The sequence below is a fragment of the Taudactylus pleione genome, unplaced genomic scaffold, assembly GCF_031769625.1.
Source record: "Taudactylus pleione unplaced genomic scaffold, aTauple2 ptg001358l, whole genome shotgun sequence".
NCBI lineage: Eukaryota > Metazoa > Chordata > Amphibia > Anura > Myobatrachidae > Taudactylus > Taudactylus pleione.
The window spans coordinates 82,531-103,647 of NW_028285758.1; the positions used below are offsets into that span (position 1 = coordinate 82,531).

Here is a 21,117-nt window from a genome sequence, read left to right on the forward strand (position 1 = left end):
CTATGATAATGCTGCATCATACAGTGACACTGTGTTAGCTATGATAATGCTGCATCATACAGTGACAGTGTGTTAGCTATGATAATGCTGCATCATACAGTGACAGTGTGTTAGCTGTGATAATGCTGCATCATACAGTGACAGTGTGTTAGATATGATAATGCTGCATCATACAGTGACAGTGTGTTAGCTATGATAATGCTGCATCATACAGTGACACTGTGTTAGCTTTGATAATGCTGCATCATACAGTGACACTGTGTTAGCTAAGATAATGCTGCATCATACAGTGACACTGTGTTAGCTATGATAATGCTGCATCATACAGTGACACTGTGTTAGCTATGATAATGCTGCATCATACAGTGACACTGTGTTAGCTGTGATAATGCTGCATCATACAGTGACACTGTATTAGCTGTGATAATGCTGCATCATACCGTGACACTGTGTTAGCTATGATAATGCTGCATCATACAGTGACAGTGTGTTAGCTATGATAATTCTGCATCATACAGTGACACTGTGTTAGCTATGATAATGCTGCATCATACAGTGACACTGTATTAGCTGTGATAATGCTGCATCATACCGTGACACTGTGTTAGCTATGATAATGCTGCATCATACAGTGACACTGTGTTAGCTATTATAATGCTGCATCATTAGATAAAATGCACTAAGGTTATTATTTTGCATCTAGGAATGAGGGAGTTTGAATTTCTATATCTTTGAGGCCTTTGTTCTCACATTATGTACAGACTTAGTAAATTTACCCCTGAGATGGGAGTTCTATTAAGAAGTGATGTTGCCTATAGCAACCAATCAGATTCTACTTCTCATTTATCTAGCACCTTCTAGAAGATAATACCTGGAATGTGATTGGTTGCTATGGGCAACATCACTTCTTAATAGAACTCCCATCTTAGTAAAATGACCCCTTATAATCATATCACATTTAGTGCTTCAACCTAGAAAGATCCTGGTTCCCTGAACTGGAGGTGAAAAGTACCAACCAATTAGCTCCTGTCATTTTTCAAAGATAGTGTAACATGACAGTCAGGAGCCGATTGGCTGGTACTTTATCTCTCTCCACTTTATCACTGTCTGAGGCTTAGTACATCTCCCCCTTAGTCTACAAATGCCGGCATATATTGGGATGTTATTGTATGCTCCCAGGGTTATATTCATCCTATGATAGGACCTTTGTCTATGGATATAGGTATGCATGTATGTATGTATGTATGCATGCATGCATGCATACCTCACAACTGTCCCGCATCCAGCTGGACAGTCCTGTTTTTCTAGGACTTTCCCGCTGTACCACCCACGGGCTGCAGTGTCCCGCGGTGGGGGGAGTTGGGGAGAGCACAAAACGCCGCTGTGCATAGCAGAGCAGCGGGGGTGCAGGAGGAGACCAGATGCCATGGGGACTGACCAGCATCTCGGAGTGCTGGGCACACCCCAAAGTGACGAAAACGGGGGAAGCCGCGAGGCTCCGCCCCATTGTCCATAGACTCAGCCCATTTTGTGCAAGCCACACCCACTTTTCAGGTAGGCGCACGACCTGTCCCTCCTTAGGATCTTACAATGTTGGGAGGTATGTATGTATATGTATGTATGTTGTACACATTATATATACACACAGAAACAGGACCAAATTCACCAAAAACGACATTTTGAAATAAACATTAGCAGTTGAGACTCACGTACCTTCTAGCACTACGTATACGAGGTTAGGGTTCTATTGAACATTGGATTCACTGAGTTTAGTGTCAAAGACAAAGGTGACGCGGGTTCCCCCCAGTTTTAAGACCATTTATCTTTGTTTGTAAATAGGGCCGAAATTTTCTTCATTATTATTAATTTATTATTATTATTATTATTATTATTATTATTACTATTATTATTATATATTATTATTATAATTACTATTATTACTATTACTATTATTACTATTACTATTATTATTATTATTATTATTACTATTATTACTATTATTATTATATATTATTATTATTATAATTACTATTATTACTATTACTATTATTATTATTATTATTATTACTATTATTACTATTATTATTATTATTACTATTATTACTATTATTATTATTACTATTATTATTATTACTATTATTACTATTATTATTATTATTATTATTATTACTATTATTACTATTATTATTATTATTATTACTATTATTATTACTATTATTACTATTATTATTTAACACCACTTTTGTGAATGTGCTCCAGGATGTCAGTATTATCCAGGTACAGCAGGATAATGTGTGTACCAGGTATTACAATGAGACCTTCTGTAAGTATTGCCCCACCACCCTCCTACCCACCCTCCCCCTATGTACCCCCAACACTTGGGTAACAAATTGAAGATGGGACAATTCATCATTTTATATAATTAACATGTTCTGCTCTTTAATTCTTTTTACTAGAAAGTTACAGCTCATGTAAAATAGCTGAAAAATACAGAAAGCAGAAATATATATTTATATAATTTAAACACTGATTGTACTAAATGCAACAATTACAAGAACAGCAACACAAATAGTAACACAATAAAACTGTATTACATTTGTGTTTTAAATTTTACAATACATTATGTACAGTAGTAATCCAAAATAATGGTCTCATGCCATGGGACATAACTCAAATAGAGCAAGCGAAATAAAGGGTTAATGAACGTAAGAAATCAGCGGCCTGTACATTCAATTCTGGCGCAAGTTACCGGACTACATACAGATCCAATAAGTCCCACTTTATTCCACAGCACCAGGACCTCTATAATTGCGCTATTCTGCAGATCCCAGCGTCTTATATACACGTCCAACGCAGCGCGTTATACTCTGGCAGTGACGGTGTCTCGGGCTCAGCGCACTTGCGCTACGTAACCTTCTTTCATTAAACCCTCCTCATAGTCCGTCTGGCATAGAATCATGTTGTTCTTTAGAAAAAATTTGTCCCCAACGCAAAATCTGCAAAAAAAAAAAAAACAGAAAACACAAAGAATATATTAAGGTGATGGAGTTCAGCAATATTATACCATCCAACACCAGCTATAAATGTGGGAAACTGCTAAAAGTCAAATAAAAACTATATTTCTAGGTGTCATATTTTGGCGCTATGCTCGTTACAAGTTGTAGACAGATGGAGTGTATCGCTTCTGCCATGTAAGGTGGGTTCCCATCTCTACAACACAATATATTGGCAATAAACCGGCGAGATGAATAACACGTCTGTACCCGTATTGGGCTCAGAGGGCAGAGGTGCATTATACAAGGTGTGAAATACCCCTACTAGTCAGTAAGGAACAATGGCAGCAGAATACTTAGTGTGAGGATGAATCTCGCAGCGGGGTCATATTCCTGCCTTTATAGCAAATTCCACAGCTATTAGACAGATTGAAAAGTATTTTCCAATTAAGCACAAAAGACCCACCTAAATGATGCTCCTCACAATGAGCTATAGGAACGAGACCGGGGGAGGGGGTGATTATGTGCCAGGCACACAGACGTCTTGTCAGTAAGTAGGGGGGGCAGAGAAACCTTCTTTTCAAGGGGATTTCTCAATCTGACATTTTTGGACATAATTAGGAAAACCTGCTCTGTTTATGCCCTATTAAACCGACTGCTTATGCAAATGGAATTCTATATATTTAATTGTAACAATTTAACCTTGAAAGTGCGGTGTCAGCTGTGGCTGACCCATAGATAATTACATGTGTGACCGGTGTGACCTTGGATAGCGGCCCCTGTATAACAGAAATGGCGGAATTGTCACGTAGTATAAACAGAAATAACCCTTTATGGAGATTGCTATGGAAAGCATTTGGGGTGATTTACATTTGTAAAGACGGGAATTCAGGAAAACACTGCAGACATTTATTGTCCAATTGGCTGACTGTAAAGAGGTTTCTTTCTGCTCAGCTAAGTAGATGGAGGAAAATGGGGCTATAAAAAGAGGGGATTTAAAGGAATTAGCTCTGTTCTTACAGGAAAATAGCTGTTTAGCAGTGAAATGCGTAGTGGGGAAATCCTGAAATGACTCCATCCACTAATCTGATTGTGAGACTCTAGATCACAATGTATCATTAGTTACAGTACAGTACATGACACTGACAGGAACAATAGGACAGAGATCCCAATGTATCATTAGTTACAGTACAGTACATGACACTGCCAGAAACAACAGGACAGAGATCCCAATGTATCATTAGTTACAGTACAGTACATGACACTGCCAGAAACAACAGGACATAGATCACAATGTATCATTAGTTACAGTACATGACACTGCCAGAAACAATAGGACAGAGATCACAATGTATCATTAGTTACAGTACAGTACATGACACTGCCAGGAACAATAGGACAGAGATCACAATGTATCATTAGTTACAGTACATGACACTGACAGGAACAACAGGACAGAGATCACAATGTATCATTAGTTACAGTACAGTACATGACACTGCCAGGAACAATAGGACAGAGATCACAATGTATCATTAGTTACAGTACATGACACTGACAGGAACAATAGGACAGAGATCACAATGTATCATTAGTTACAGTACAGTACATGACAGTGCCAGAAACAATAGGACAGAGATCCAAATGTATCATTAGTTACAGTACAGTACATGACAGTGCCAGAAACAATAGGACATAGATCACAATGTATCATTAGTTACAGTACATGACACTGACAGGAACAATAGGACAGAGATCACAATGTATCATTAGTTACAGTACAGTACATGACAGTGCCAGAAACAATAGGACAGAGATCCAAATGTATCATTAGTTACAGTACAGTACATGACAGTGCCAGAAACAATAGGACAGAGATCCAAATGTATCATTAGTTACAGTACATGACACTGACAGGAACAATAGGACAGAGATCACAATGTATCATTAGTTACAGTACAGTACATGACAGTGCCAGAAACAATAGGACAGAGATCCAAATGTATCATTAGTTACAGTACAGTACATGACAGTGCCAGAAACAATAGGACAGAGATCACAATGTATCATTAGTTACAGTACAGTACATGACAGTGCCAGAAACAATAGGACAGAGATCCCAATGTATCATTAGTTACAGTACAGTACATGACACTACCAGAAACAATAGGACAGAGATCCCAATGTATCATTAGTTACAGTACAGTACATGACACTGCCAGAAACAATAGGACATAGATCCCAATGTATCATTAGTTACAGTACAGTACATGACACTGCCAGAAACAATAGGACAGAGATCCCAATGTATCATTAGTTACAGTACAGTACATGACACTGCCAGAAACAATAGGACATAGATCCCAATGTATCATTAGTTACAGTACAGTACATGACACTGACAGGAACAACAGGACAGATATCACAATGTATCATTAGTTACAGTACATGACAGTGCCAGCAACAATAGGACAGAGATCACACTGTATCATTAGTTACAGTACAGTACATGACAGTGCCAGAAACAATAGGACAGAGATCCCAATGTATCATTAGTTACAGTACAGTACATGACACTGCCAGAAACAATAGGACATAGATCCCAATGTATCATTAGTTACAGTACATGACAGTGCCAGAAACAATAGGACTGAGATCCCAATGTATCATTAGTTACAGTACAGTACAGGACACTGCCAGAAACAATAGGACAGAGATCCCAATGTATCATTAGTTACAGTACATGACACTGCCAGAAACAATAGGACAGAGATCCCAATGTATCATTAGTTACAGTACAGTACATGACACTGCCAGAAACAATAGGACAGAGATCACACTGTATCATTAGTTACAGTACAGTACATGACAGTGCCAGAAACAATAGGACAGAGATCCCAATGTATCATTAGTTACAGTACAGTACATGACACTACCAGAAACAATAGGACAGAGATCCCAATGTATCATTAGTTACAGTACAGTACATGACACTGCCAGAAACAATAGGACATAGATCCAAATGTATCATTAGTTACAGTACAGTACATGACAGTGCCAGAAACAATAGGACAGAGATCCAAATGTATCATTAGTTACAGTACAGTACATGACACTTCCAGAAACAATAGGACAGAGATCACACTGTATCATTAGTTACAGTACAGTACATGACAGTGCCAGAAACAATAGGACAGAGATCCCAATGTATCATTAGTTATAGTACAGTACATGACACTACCAGAAACAATAGGACAGAGATCCCAATGTATCATTAGTTACAGTACAGTACATGACACTGCCAGAAACAATAGGACATAGATCCCAATGTATCATTAGTTACAGTACAGTACATGACACTGCCAGAAACAATAGGACAGAGATCCCAATGTATCATTAGTTACAGTACAGTACATGACACTGCCAGAAACAATAGGACATAGATCCCAATGTATCATTAGTTACAGTACAGTACATGACACTGACAGGAACAACAGGACAGATATCACAATGTATCATTAGTTACAGTACATGACAGTGCCAGCAACAATAGGACAGAGATCACACTATCATTAGTTACAGTACAGTACATGACAGTGCCAGAAACAATAGGACAGAGATCCCAATGTATCATTAGTTACAGTACAGTACATGACACTGCCAGAAACAATAGGACATAGATCCCAATGTATCATTAGTTACAGTACATGACAGTGCCAGAAACAATAGGACTGAGATCCCAATGTATCATTAGTTACAGTACAGTACAGGACACTGCCAGAAACAATAGGACAAAGATCCCAATGTATCATTAGTTACAATACATGACACTGCCAGAAACAATAGGACAGAGATCCCAATGTATCATTAGTTACAGTACAGTACATGACACTACCAGAAACAATAGGACAGAGATCACACTGTATCATTAGTTACAGTACATGACACTGCCAGAAATAGGACAGAGATCACACTGTATCATTAGTTACAGTACATGACACTGCCAGAAACAATAGGACAGAGATCACACTGTATCATTAGTTACAGTACATGACACTGCCAGAAATAGGACAGAGATCCCAATGTATCATTAGTTACAGTACATGACACTGCCAGAAACAATAGGACAGAGATCCCAATGTATCATTAGTTACAGTACAGTACATGACACTACCAGAAACAATAGGACAGAGATCCCAATGTATCATTAGTTACAGTACATGACACTGCCAGAAACAATAGGACAGAGATCCCAATGTATCATTAGTTACAGTACATGACACTGCCAGAAACAATAGGACAGAGATCCCAATGTATCATTAGTTACAGTACAGTACATGACACTGCCAGAAACAATAGGACAGAGATCCCAATGTATCATTAGTTACAGTACATGACACTGCCAGAAACAATAGGACAGAGATCCCAATGTATCATTAGTTACAGTACAGTACATGTCACTGCCAGAAACAATAGGACAGAGATCCCAATGTATCATTAGTTACAGTACAGTACATGACACTGCCAGAAACAATAGGACAGAGGGACTGATTTAGACCCGCTCGCGAGCGCTGAGCGCTTGCAAGCGGGTCGATGTTGCCCAAGCACGCATGCGCACGACAGAGGCGGCTCCGTCGTACGCATGCACGAGACCCGAATAACGACGGCCAAGCAGTCGTTATGGGTCTCGCACCAAAGGTGGAGTGCTGTTGATGGTGATTGACAGCACGGCCCCTTTGGTAGGCATGCCGGGGGCGTGGCTGCCCAGACGGAGGCATTCCCATGGGAACGCCTACCATCTGGGGCCGGCCCCACTAACATCGCTAGTGATGTCAGTGGGAGTGCTATTGGCTCTGATAGAGCCAAAAGCACTCCAGGGCTTGCGGCAGCGAGACCCTATCGCAAGGGTCTCGTCGCAAGCCCGATGGTCGCGATGGTCGAGGATGGTATAGATATGAGAGGAGAGACAGGGGATGAGGAGAGTATAGATAGGAGAGTCAGGGGAAGAGGAGAGCATAGATAGGAGAGTCAGGATGAGGAAAGTATAGATAGGAGAGTCAGGGGACGAGGAGAGTATAGATAGGAGAGTCAGGGTGAGGAGAGTATAGATAGGAGAGTCAGGGTGAGGAGAGTATAGATAGGAGAGTCAGGGGATGAGGAGAGTACAGACAGGAGAGTCAGGGAATGAGGATAATATATAGGGGAGAGCATAGATAGGAGAGTCAGGGGATGAGAAGAGTACAGAAAGGAGAGTCAGGGGACGAGGAGAGTATAGATAGGAGAGTCAGGGGATGAGGAGAGTATAGATAGGAGAGTCAGGGGATGAGGAGAGTACAGACAGGAGAGTCAGGGGACGAGGAGAGTACAGACAGGGGAGTGAGGGGACTAGGAGAGTATAGATAGGAGAGAGGGGATGAGGAGAGTATAGATAGGAGAGTCAGGGGATGAGGAGAGTATAGATAGGAGAGTCAGGGTGAGGAGAGTACAGACAGGAGAGTCAGGGGACGAGGAGAGTACAGACAGGAGAGTCAGGAGACGAGGAGAGTACAGACAGGAGAGTCAGGGGACGAGGAGAGTATAGATAGGAGAGTCAGGGGATGAGGAGACTATATATAGGAGATTACAGACAGGAAAGTCAGGGGATGAGGAGATTACAGACAGGAGAGTCAGGGGATGAGGAGAGTATAGACAGGAGAGAGGGGATGAGGAGAGTATAGATAGGAGAGTCAGGGTGACGAGGAGAGCATAGATAGGAGTGTCAGGGTGAGGAGAGTACAGACAGGAGAGTCAGGGGACGAGGAGAGTATAGACAGGAGAGAGGGGATGAGGAGAGTATAGATAGGAGAGTCAGGGTGAGGTGAGTACAGATAGGAGAGTCAGGGGATGAGGAGAGTATAGATAGGAGAGTCAGGGGATGAGGAGAGTATAGATAGGAGAGAGGGGATGAGGAGAGTATAGATAGGAGAGTAAGGGTGAGGAGAGTATAGATAGGAGAGTCAGGGGACAGGAGAGTATAGATTGGACAGTCAGGGTGAGGAGAGTACAGATAGCAGAGTCAGGGGATGAGGAGAGTACAGACAGGAGAGTCAGGGGACGAGGAGAGTATAGATAGGAGAGTCAGGGTGAGGAGAGTATAGATAGGAGAGTCAGGGTGAGGAGAGTATAGATAGGAGAGTCAGGGGACGAGGGGAGTATATATAGGAGAGTATAGATAGGAGAGTCAGGGGACGAGGAGAGTATAGATAGGAGAGTCAGGGGATGAGGAGAGTACAGACAGGAGAGACAGGGGATGAGGAGAATATATAGGGGAGAGCATAGATAGGAGAGTCAGGGTGAGGAGAGTACAGATAGGAGAGTCAGGGGATGAGGAGAGTACAGACAGGAGAGTCAGGGGATGAGGAGAGTACAGACAGGAGAGTCAGGGGATGAGGAAAGTATAGATAGGAGAGTCAGGGGATGAGGAGACTATATATAGGAGAGTATAGATAGGAGAGTCAGGGGACGAGGAGAGTATAGATAGGAGAGTCAGGGGATGAGGAGAGTATAGATAGGAGAGTCAGGGGATGAGGAGACTATATATAGGAGAGTATAGATAGGAGAGTCAGGGTGAGGAAAGTATAGATAGGAGAGTCAGGGGACGAGGAGAGTATAGATAGGAGAGTCAGGGTGAGAAGAGTACAGATAGGAGAGTCAGGGCATGAGGAGAGTACAGACAGGAGAGTCAGGGGATGAGGAGAGTACAGACAGGAGAGTCAGGGGATGAGGAGAGTATAGATAGGAGAGTCAGGGGACGAGGAGAGTATAGATAGGAGAGTCAGGGTGAGGAGAGTACAGATAGGAGAGTCAGGGTGAGGAGAGTATAGATAGGAGAGTCAGGGTGAGGAAAGTATAGATAGGAGAGTCAGGGGATGAGGAGAGTATAGATAGGAGAGTCAGGGTGAGGAGAGTACAGATAGGAGAGTCAGGGGATGAGGAGAGTACAGACAGGAGAGTCAGGGGATGAGGAGAGTACAGACAGGAGAGTCAGGGGACGAGGAGAGTATAGATAGGAGAGTCAGGGTGAGGAGAGTATAGATAGGAGAGTCAGGGGACGAGGAGAGTATATATAGGAGAGTATAGATAGGAGAGTCAGGGGACGAGGAGAGTATAGATAGGAGAGTCAGGGGATGAGGAGAGTACAGACAGGAGAGACAGGGGATGAGGAGAATATATAGGGGAGAGCATAGATAGGAGAGTCAGGGGACGAGGAGAGTATAGATAGGAGAGTCAGGGGATGAGGTGAGTATAGATAGGAGAGTCAGGGGATGAGGAGACTATATATAGGAGAGTATAGATAGGAGAGTCAGGGTGAGGAGAGTACAGATAGGAGAGTCAGGGGATGAGGAGAGTATAGATAGGAGAGTCAGGGGATGAGGAGACTATATATAGGAGAATATAGATAGGAGAGTCAGGGGATGAGGAGAGTATAGATAGGAGAGTCAGGGTGAGGAGAGTATAGATAGGAGAGTCAGGGGACGAGGAGAGTATAGATAGGAGAGTCAGGGTGAGGATAATACAGATAGGAGAGTCAGGGGATGAGGAGAGTACAGACAGGAGAGTCAGGGGATGAGGAGAGTACAGACAGGAGAGTCAGGGGATGAGGAGAGTATAGATAGGAGAGTCAGGGTGAGGAGAGTATAGATAGGAGAGTCAGGGGACGAGGAGAGTATAGATAGGAGAGTCAGGGGATGAGGAGAGTATAGATAGGAGAGTCAGGGTGAGGAGAGTACAGATAGGAGAGTCAGGGGATGAGGAGAGTACAGACAGGAGAGTCAGGGGATGAGGAGAGTACAGACTGGAGAGTCAGGGGATGAGGAGAGTATAGATAGGAGAGTCAGGGGATGAGGAGACTATATATAGGAGAGTATAGATAGGAGAGTCAGGGGACGAGGAGAGTATAGATAGGAGAGTCAGGGGATGAGGAGAGTATAGATAGGAGAGTCAGGGGATGAGGAGACTATATAGGAGAGTATAGATAGGAGAGTCAGGGTGAGGAGAGTACAGATAGGAGAGTCAGGGGATGAGGAGAGTACAGACAGGAGAGTCAGGGGATGAGGAGAGTACAGACAGGAGAGTCAGGGGACGAGGAGAGTATAGATAGGAGAGTCAGGGGATGAGGAGACTATATATAGGAGAGTATAGATAGGAGAGTCAGGGTGAGGAGAGTACAGACAGGAGAGTCAGGGGATGAGGAGAGTACAGACAGGAGAGTCAGGGGATGAGGAGAGTACAGACAGGAGAGTCAGTGGATGAGGAGAGTATAGATAGGAGAGTCAGGGGATGAGGATATTATATATAGGAGAGAATAGATAGGAGAGTCAGGGTGAGGAGAGTACAGATAGGAGAGTCAGGGTGAGGAGAGTACAGATAGGAGAGTCAGGGGATGAGGAGAGTACAGACTGGAGAGTCAGGGGATGAGGAGAGTATAGATAGGAGAGTCAGGGGATGAGGAGACTCTATATAGGAGAGTATAGATAGGAGAGTCAGGGTGAGGAGAGTACAGATAGGAGAGTCAGGGGATGAGGAGAGTACAGACAGGAGAGTCAGGGGATGAGGAGAGTACAGACAGGAGAGTCAGGGGACGAGGAGAGTATAGATAGGAGAGTCAGGGGATGAGGAGACTATATATAGGAGAGTATAGATAGGAGAGTCAGGGGATAAGGAGACTATATATAGGAGAGTATAGATAGGAGAGTCAGGGTGAGGAGAGTACAGATAGGAGAGTCAGGGGATGAGGAGAGTACAGACAGGAGAGTCAGGGGATGAGGAGAGTACAGACAGGAGAGTCAGGGGATGAGGAGAGTACAGACAGGAGAGTCAGTGGATGAGGAGAGTATAGATAGGAGAGTCAGGGGATGAGGATATTATATATAGGAGAGAATAGATAGGAGAGTCAGGGTGAGGAGAGTACAGATAGGAGAGTCAGGGTGAGGAGAGTATAGATAGGAGAGTCAGGGTGAGGAGAGTATAGATAGGAGATTCAGGGGACGAGGAGAGTATAGATAGGAGAGTCAGGGTGAGGAGAGTACAGATAGGAGAGTCAGGGTGAGGAGAGTATAGATAGGAGAGTCAGGGGACGAGGAGCTAGGTGCAGAATAATAAATTAGATTTTTTACCCCCATTCCATATATCTAGTGTTCTGTCCATACACATTGGCTAGTAACCATTTGCCCTTTACACCCATCACTTTCTCACTACGCGTAAGGAGGTACATCTGGTGGACCAGCAGGAGTACGTCGGGACCCAGGTAAGTCCCTACATTCACTTACCTCTGCAACATAGTGCCCACCAGCACCTGATACTGCGTTTGTGTTTTTTGTGAATTCCTGAGGTGGAGTGGCTGTTATCCAGGACAGAGACCAATTGGAGAGGGGAGGTTACACCTACCGCATACACGCCAACTATTTTTCAAGAACTTCAAAACAACTATAACTTTACAATAACTTTGTATATACACAGATGAAAATTCTGCCCAAAGTTTTTGCCCACCAGTAAACACCACCAGGATTGCTGTTTTTAAGAACTACCATCCTACAGCTTCCATGAGGTGGATTACACCAGGACATTCCAAGTAAAGTCTTGAATTTGGGGAGCCCTCAAATCACACATAGACATTGCTAACATCTACAATCCACTCAAGGATTGCAACAGATATATCCCATAAACACCCTGAAGTTTAATAACAACACATGATGTAATAAGCACCTCAGAGCGCAGATACCATATCGTACTATTATTAATATAAAATACATAGATAATTCACAGGATAGCTAAAAAGCTGATAAAGGACAATAAATAGCGATTTGTTATTTAAACAAAATATATAAATATATTTTTTAAAAATCGGATTTTGGCTTATCTTTTTCAATTGATATATATATATGAAGAGTTCATAAGGCACAGGCTCAGGGTCCCAACACGTTGCGTCCTCCCATCTGGACTTCATCAAGGGGAATGAATATGTAGAGACATAACAGGGTTTTTATACCATTCATACAGGCCTAAATTAGAGTCTATATATAAATTATTTATGTCCAAATATATTTGGATAGTGACACACTTGATTATTTTGTCTCAGTACACCACTACAATGGAGATGACATAGAACAATGGAGATGACATAGAACAATGGAGATGACATAGAACAATGGAGATGACATAGAACAATGGAGATGACATAGAACAATGGAGATGCATTTGAAGTGCAGACTTTCACCTTTAATTCAAGGGGCTAAACAAATATATTGTATGAAACGTTTTGGAATTGCAGCCGATTTTATACACCGTCCCCTATTTTCAGGGGCTCATATGTAATTGGTGAAATTAACATAATCATAAATAAAATGTTCATTTGTAATACTCCTTGTGAATCCTATGTAGACAATGACTGAAGTCTGGAACCCATGGACATTACTACATGCCGGCTGTCCTCCTTAGTTACGCTCTGCCAGGCCTTACTGCAGCTGTCCTCAGTTGTTTGTTCCTGGGTCTTTCTGTATTTAGTTTTCTCTTCTGCAGCTCGGCTGGGATGAGATCAGGTAATGACTCGGCCATTGCAGAATATTCCACTTCATTGCCTTAGACTCCTCAGTTGCTGTCGCAGTATGTGTTGGGTCATTGTCCATCTGTAGTGTGAAGCGCTGTCCAATCAACGTTGCTGAATCTGGTGATTCTGAGCAGGGTGTATATCCCTATACACTTCAGAATTCATCCAGCTGCTTCTGCCACATCATCAATAAACACCAGCGACCCAACGCCATCGGAAGCCTTGCATGGCCATGCCATTACACTGCCCCCACCGTGTGTTACAGATCATGAGCCATTCCAAAGTCTTCTCCACACTCTTTTCTTCCCATCATTCTGGTACAGGTTGATCTTGTGGAGCATTCACACGGTCAGATGAACGAACTGAACGATTCGACCAACGATTTGAACTACAAACGATTTTTGACTGCATTAAAATGACCGAAATCGTCCAAAACTGACTGCAAACACATCAGATGTCAGATATCGTTATCTGACCATCGGGAACGCGCATCATTCATCGTTCAAACATGTCAGATATGTCAGATTTTCCTTCAGATATGAACGATTTTTTAAATAGTTATCGTTCAGATCTGAAGAAAAATCTGACTGTGTGTGTGCGCCATTATCTGACCGTGTGTGTGCGCCATTATCTGACCGAGTGTGTGCACCATTATCTGACCGTGTGTGTATGCACAATTATCTGACCGTGTGTGTGCACCATTATCTGACCGTGTGTGTATGCACAATTATCTGACCGTGTGTGTGCACCATTATCTGACCGTGTGTGTGCGCCATTATCTGACCGTGTGTGTGCACCATTATCTGACCGTGTGTGTATGCACCATTATCTGACCGTGTGTGTATGCACCATTATCTGACCGTGTGTGTATGCACCATTATCTGACCGTGTGTGTATGCACCATTATCTGACCGTGTGTGTGCACCATTATCTGACCGTGTGTGTATGCACAATTATCTGACCGTGTGTGTGCACCATTATCTGACCGTGTGTGTATGCACAATTATCTGACCGTGTGTATGCACCATTATCTGACCGTGTGTGTATGCACCATTATCTGACCGTGTGTATGCACCATTATCTGACCGTGTGTATGCACCATTATCTGACCGTGTGTGTATGCACAATTATCTGACCGTGTGTATGTACCATTATCTGACGTGTGTGTATGCACAATTATCTGACTATCTGACCGTGTGTGTATGCACAATTATCTGACCGTGTGTATGCACCATTATCTGACCGTGTGTATGCACCATTATCTGACCGTGTGTATGCCCCATTATCTGACCGTGTGTATGCACCATTATCTGACCGTGTGTGTGCACCATTATCTGACCGTGTGTGTGCACCATTATCTGACCGTGTGTGTGCGCCATTATCTGACCGTGTGTGTGCACAATTATCTGACCGTGTGTGTATGCACAATTATCTGACCGTGTGTGTGCACCATTATCTGACCGTGTGTATGCACCATTATCTGACCGTGTGTATGCGCCATTATCTGACCGTGTGTGTGCGCCATTATCTGACCGTGTGTATGCGCCATTATCTGACCGTGTGTATGCGCCATTATCTGACCGTGTGTATGCGCCATTATCTGACCGTGTGTATGCACCATTATCTGACCGTGTGTGTGCTCCATTATCTGACCGTATGTGTGTGCTCCATTATCTGACCGTATGTGTGTGCTCCATTATCTGACCGTGTGTGTGCTCCATTATCTGACCATATGTGTGTGCTCCATTATCTGACCGTGTGTATGCACCATTATCTGACCGTGTGTATGCACCATTATCTGACCGTGTGTGTGCGCCATTATCTGACCGTGTGTGTGCGCCATTATCTGACCGTGTGTGTGAACCATTATCTGACCGTGTGTATGCACCATTATCTGACCGTGTGTATGCACCATTATCTGACCGTGTGTGTGCACCATTATCTGACGTGTGTAAGCACCATTATCTGACCGTGTGTGCACCATTATCTGACCGTGTGTATGCACCATTATCTGACCGTGTGTATGCACCATTATCTGACCGTGTGTGTGCACCATTATCTGACCGTGTGTGTGCACCATTATCTGACCGTGTGTGTGCATCATTATCTGACCTTGTGTGTGCACCATTATCTAACCATGTGTATGCACCAATAATCTGACCGTGTGTATACACCATAATCTGACCGTGTGTATGCACCATTATCTGACCGTGTGTATGCACCATTAGTTTCAAAGAATGCTGTCCCAGAACTGGGCTGGCAAAGTCTTATCCAGCCTTTCTATTCTTCAGGCTTGTGAATGGTTTGAACTTTGTGGTGAACCCTCTGTATTTACTCTTGTGAAGTCTTCTCTTTATAGTAGACTTGGATAATGATTTGCTGACCTCCTGGAGAGTGTTCTTCACTTGGTGATCATCCACCACTGTTATCTTCCGGGGACGTCCAGGCCTTTTTGTGTTGCCGACGTCACCAGTGTGTCCTTTTTTCTCAGAATATACAAAACTGTAGACTTGTCTGCTCCTAAGGTTGCCACTGTCTCTCTGTTGGTTCTGCAGTGTAAGGATGGCCGGTGTCACTGGCATAGAGAGTTACTGCTTGGAACCAGCTCCAGACCTTGTGTCTGCTGAACTGATGAAGAAATGATGAAGAAACAGCCCAACCTGTCCATGAGGCAGCTTCTGAGTCACTGGCCAATTACTTTTGGTCCCTTGAAGAATAGGAGGCTACATATTAACCAGCTGTATTTCCTAAACCCCTCTTCCCATATGGATGGGAATATCCTCAAGCTATTTTTCAAAGAATATTTGCGAGATATCTCTTGAAAACATTTTTCATGTGGTACGCACATTTATAAGAATCGCCTGAATGTATGTACATACATACGGGGGACCTGAACATATATTGGAGATATCTGCTGCAATCCTCCATTTTCATCAGCAAAAATAGCCCCCCAAAAGGTTTGTATGGAGGCTTCTTTATTGCTGAAATGACCAAGCTTCAGAATGCCATGCTCCTGGTGATACTTTTATTGCAGTCATTGCAGGGGGAGCAGCCGCTTCTGGGCACAGAAGAGTGAGGGCCGGCTATGCCAGGTTACCGTCCTGGTAAAACTGCTCGGTTCTCTTAGAAAGTCATTTGTCGGACCAGTAAGTAGAACATGGCCTCGGGAGGTGGGAATGTGGCTATATAGTGGAAATTCCTGCATGGCTCCGTAGTTATGATACAACGCTCAGCACCATCAGCAGCAGAACAATAAATGGCCTCAGATCATATTATGCTTCCTGAGTAAGGAGTAAGATAGGGGGAAGCTTCCTCTCTTTGGCCACATTAAGGTGACCCATCATCGGGTGTCATGGTCATCGAATGGTCATATGGACACTACCAGATATCTCCCCGGCCCAGTCTGTTTCTGGGCATTTCCCATATGTATTTCCAGCCCTTTCATACGTTTAATGGCAGATTACATCATTTACATCAGAATCAGACCATGGGGTAAATGTAATGGGGTGCGCAGTTCTAACATCGGCGGCGGTTTTGCCTCTTAAATAACTGCTACTTTGAAACACAGGACCTGCTGACATCAGAACTTCGCAACCCATTACATTTACCCCAATGTTTGCTAAATTACTGTAGAAGAATTTGCTAAACAAATCACCCCAAAAATCACTGTGTGGGTAAGGTGCGCAAGGCGGCGACAATGAGATGGATTTTACCCTAGTTATCACTTCCTGGCTACAAGATGGCGGATTCCTCTGTGTTATCCCTTTCCGCACAGTTCTCCCCAGTGGCCGCAGTCGGGGACGTACCTTTGATTACACAGCTGACAAGCGAAGCAGTCCAGGTGGTAAACATTGTCCTTTGCGCGCATCACCATCTCAAAGGCGGGAATCAGCTTACTACAGGCCGCGCAGTTTCCGGTCACACCAAACAACCTGTGGGAAGAGCATCAGTGAGGGCTCATTAATAGGAACAACAGACGATGGCGGAATTCTGCATAAAGAGAATCGACCATACAGAGGTGCCAACATAGGTCTTACGTCCATGCGTCACAAGTCACGTTAGATATAACACATGAGTGCTGTGCGACTCAGTAGCGCTGAACTTTGTCAACTTTTTACTTTTAAATATGCGAATATCACGCACAAGTAGCTTCTGCTGATTAAAATTATATGCGGCATGTCTGTATTCTGTGAGCGACTGAGGCTGTATCTCCGTGTGAAACGCGGTATCTGCGGCTGTATCTCCATGTGAAACGCTATGTGACAGTGTCTGCGGCTGTATCTCCATGTGAAACGCTACGTTACAGTATCTGCGGCTGTATCTCCCTGTAAAATGCTACGTTACAGTATCTGCGGCTGTATCTGCATGTGAAACGCTACGTTACAGTATCTGCGGCTGTATCTCCCTGTGAAACGCTACGTTACAGTATCTGCGGCTGCATCTCCCTGTGAAACAATATGTTACAGTATCTGCGGCTGTATCTCCGTGTGAAATGCTACGTTACAGTATCTGCGGCTGTATCTCCGTGTGAAATGCTACGTTACAGTATCTGCGGCTGTATCTCCCTGTGAAACGCTACGTTACAGTATCTGCGGCTGCATCTCCCTGTGAAACAATATGTTACAGTATCTGCGGCTGTATCTCCGTGTGAAATGCTACGTTACAGTATCTGCGGCTGTATCTCCGTGTGAAATGCTACGTTACAGTATCTGCGGCTGTATCTCCCAGTGAAACGCTACGTTACAGTATCTGCGGCTGTATCTCCCTGTGAAACGCTACGTGACAGTATCTGCGGCTGTATCTGCATGTGAAACGCTACGTTACAGTATCTGCGGCTGTATCTGCATGTGAAACGCTACGTTACAGTATCTGCGGCTGTATCTCCATGTGAAACGCTACGTTACAGTATCTGCGGCTGTATCTGCATGTGAAACGCTACGTTACAGTATCTGCGGCTGTATCTGCGTGTGAAACGCTACATTACAGTATCTGCGGCTATATCTGCGTGTGAAACGCTACGTTACAGTATCTGCGGTTGTATCTCCGTGTGAAATGCTACGTTACAGTATCTGCGGCTGTATCTCCATGTGAAACATTACGTTACAGTATCTGTGGCTGTATCTCCCTGTGAAACGCTACGTGACAGTATCTGCGGCTGTATCTCCCTGTGAAACGCTACGTGACAGTATCTGCGGCTGTATCTGCATGTGAAACGCTACGTTACAGTATCTGCAGCTGTATCTGCATGTGAAACGCTACGTTACAGTATCTGCGGCTGTATCTGCATGTGAAACGCTACGTTACAGTATCTGCGGCTGTATCTCCATGTGAAACGCTACGTTACAGTATCTGCGGCTGTATCTGCATGTGAAACGCTACGTTACAGTATCTGCGGCTGTATCTGCATGTGAAACGCTACGTTACAGTATCTGCGGCTGTATCTGCATGTGAAACGCTACGTTACAGTATCTGCGGCTGTATCTGCATGTGAAACGCTACGTTACAGTATCTGCGGTTGTATCTCCGTGTGAAACGCTACGTTACAGTATCTGCGGCTGTATCTCCATGTGAAACATTACGTTACAGTATCTGCGGCTGTATATCCCTGTGAAACGCTATGTGACAGTGTCTGCAGCTGTATCTCCATGTGAAACACTACGTGACAGTATCTGCAGCTGTATCTCCATGTGAAACGCTACATGACAGTATCTGCGGCTGTATCTCCCTTTAAAACGCTACCTTACAGTATCTGCGGCTGTATCTCCCTGTGAAACGCTACGTTACAGTATCTGCTGCTGTATCTCCCTGTGAAACACTACGTTACAGTATCTGCGGCTGTATATCCGTGTGAAACGCTACGTTACAGTATCTGCGGCTGTATCTCCCTGTGAAACGCTACGTTACAGTATCTGCGGCTGTATCTCCCTGTGAAACGCTACGTGACAGTATCTGCGGCTGTATCTGCATGTGAAACGCTACGTTACAGTATCTGCGGCTGTATCTGCATGTGAAACGCTACGTTACAGTATCTGCGGCTGTATCTCCATGTGAAACGCTACGTTACAGTATCTGCAGCTGTATCTGCATGTGAAACGCTACGTTACAGTATCTGCGGCTGTATCTGCATGTGAAACGCTACGTCACAGTATCTGCGGCTGTATCTGCGTGTGAAACGCTACATTACAGTATCTGCGGTTGTATCTCCGTGTGAAACGCTACGTTACAGTATCTGCGGTTGTATCTCCGTGTGAAATGCTACGTTACAGTATCTGCGGCTGTATCTCCTTGTGAAACATTACGTTACAGTATCTGCGGCTGTATCTCCCTGTGAAACGCTACGTGACAGTATCTGCAGCTGTATCTCCATGTGAAACGCTACGTTACAGTATCTGCGGCTGTATCTGCATGTGAAACGCTACGTTACAGTATCTGCGGCTGTATCTGCGTGTGAAACGCTACATTACAGTATCTGCGGCTATATCTGCGTGTGAAACGCTACGTTACAGTATCTGCGGTTGTATCTCCGTGTGAAATGCTACGTTACAGTATCTGCGGCTGTATCTCCATGTGAAACATTACGTTACAGTATCTGTGGCTGTATCTCCCTGTGAAACGCTACGTGACAGTATCTGCGGCTGTATCTCCCTGTGAAACGCTACGTGACAGTATCTGCGGCTGTATCTGCATGTGAAACGCTACGTTACAGTATCTGCAGCTGTATCTGCATGTGAAACGCTACGTTACAGTATCTGCGGCTGTATCTGCATGTGAAACGCTACGTTACAGTATCTGCGGCTGTATCTCCATGTGAAACGCTACGTTACAGTATCTGCGGCTGTATCTGCATGTGAAACGCTACGTTACAGTATCTGCGGCTGTATCTGCATGTGAAACGCTACGTTACAGTATCTGCGGCTGTATCTGCATGTGAAACGCTACGTTACAGTATCTGCGGCTGTATCTGCATGTGAAACGCTACGTTACAGTATCTGCGGTTGTATCTCCGTGTGAAACGCTACGTTACAGTATCTGCGGCTGTATCTCCATGTGAAACATTACGTTACAGTATCTGCGGCTGTATATCCCTGTGAAACGCTATGTGACAGTGTCTGCAGCTGTATCTCCATGTGAAACACTACGTGACAGTATCTGCAGCTGTATCTCCATGTGAAACGCTACATGACAGTATCTGCGGCTGTATCTCCCTTTAAAACGCTACCTTACAGTATCTGCGGCTGTATCTCCCTGTGAAACGCTACGTTACAGTATCTGCTGCTGTATCTCCCTGTGAAACACTACGTTACAGTATCTGCGGCTGTATATCCGTGTGAAACGCTACGTTACAGTATCTGCGGCTGTATCTCCCTGTGAAACGCTACGTTACAGTATCTGCGGCTGTATCTCCCTGTGAAACGCTACGTGACAGTATCTGCGGCTGTATCTGCATGTGAAACGCTACGTTACAGTATCTGCGGCTGTATCTGCATGTGAAACGCTACGTTACAGTATCTGCGGCTGTATCTCCATGTGAAACGCTAC

The 21,117-nt window shown here is 43.9% G+C and overlaps 1 protein-coding gene across 5 annotated transcripts in view; it reads right to left on the reverse strand.

Annotated features, from left to right (window-relative positions):
- Positions 1–2,474: 2,474 nt before the first annotated feature.
- The window catches only part of LMO3 (LIM domain only 3), a 142,198-nt gene continuing 123,555 nt past the window's right edge, over positions 2,475–21,117 (reverse strand). For all 5 annotated transcript variants that reach the window (XM_088463403.1, XM_088463407.1, XM_088463405.1 and 2 more), the window contains 2 exons: positions 17,385–17,510; positions 2,475–2,996 (listed from right to left, as the gene is read on the reverse strand). In XM_088463403.1, coding sequence (XP_088319529.1) covers positions 2,891–2,996; positions 17,385–17,510 — 232 coding nt within the window. In that variant the 3' untranslated portion in view covers positions 2,475–2,890. The remainder of the gene's footprint in view (positions 2,997–17,384; positions 17,511–21,117) is intronic.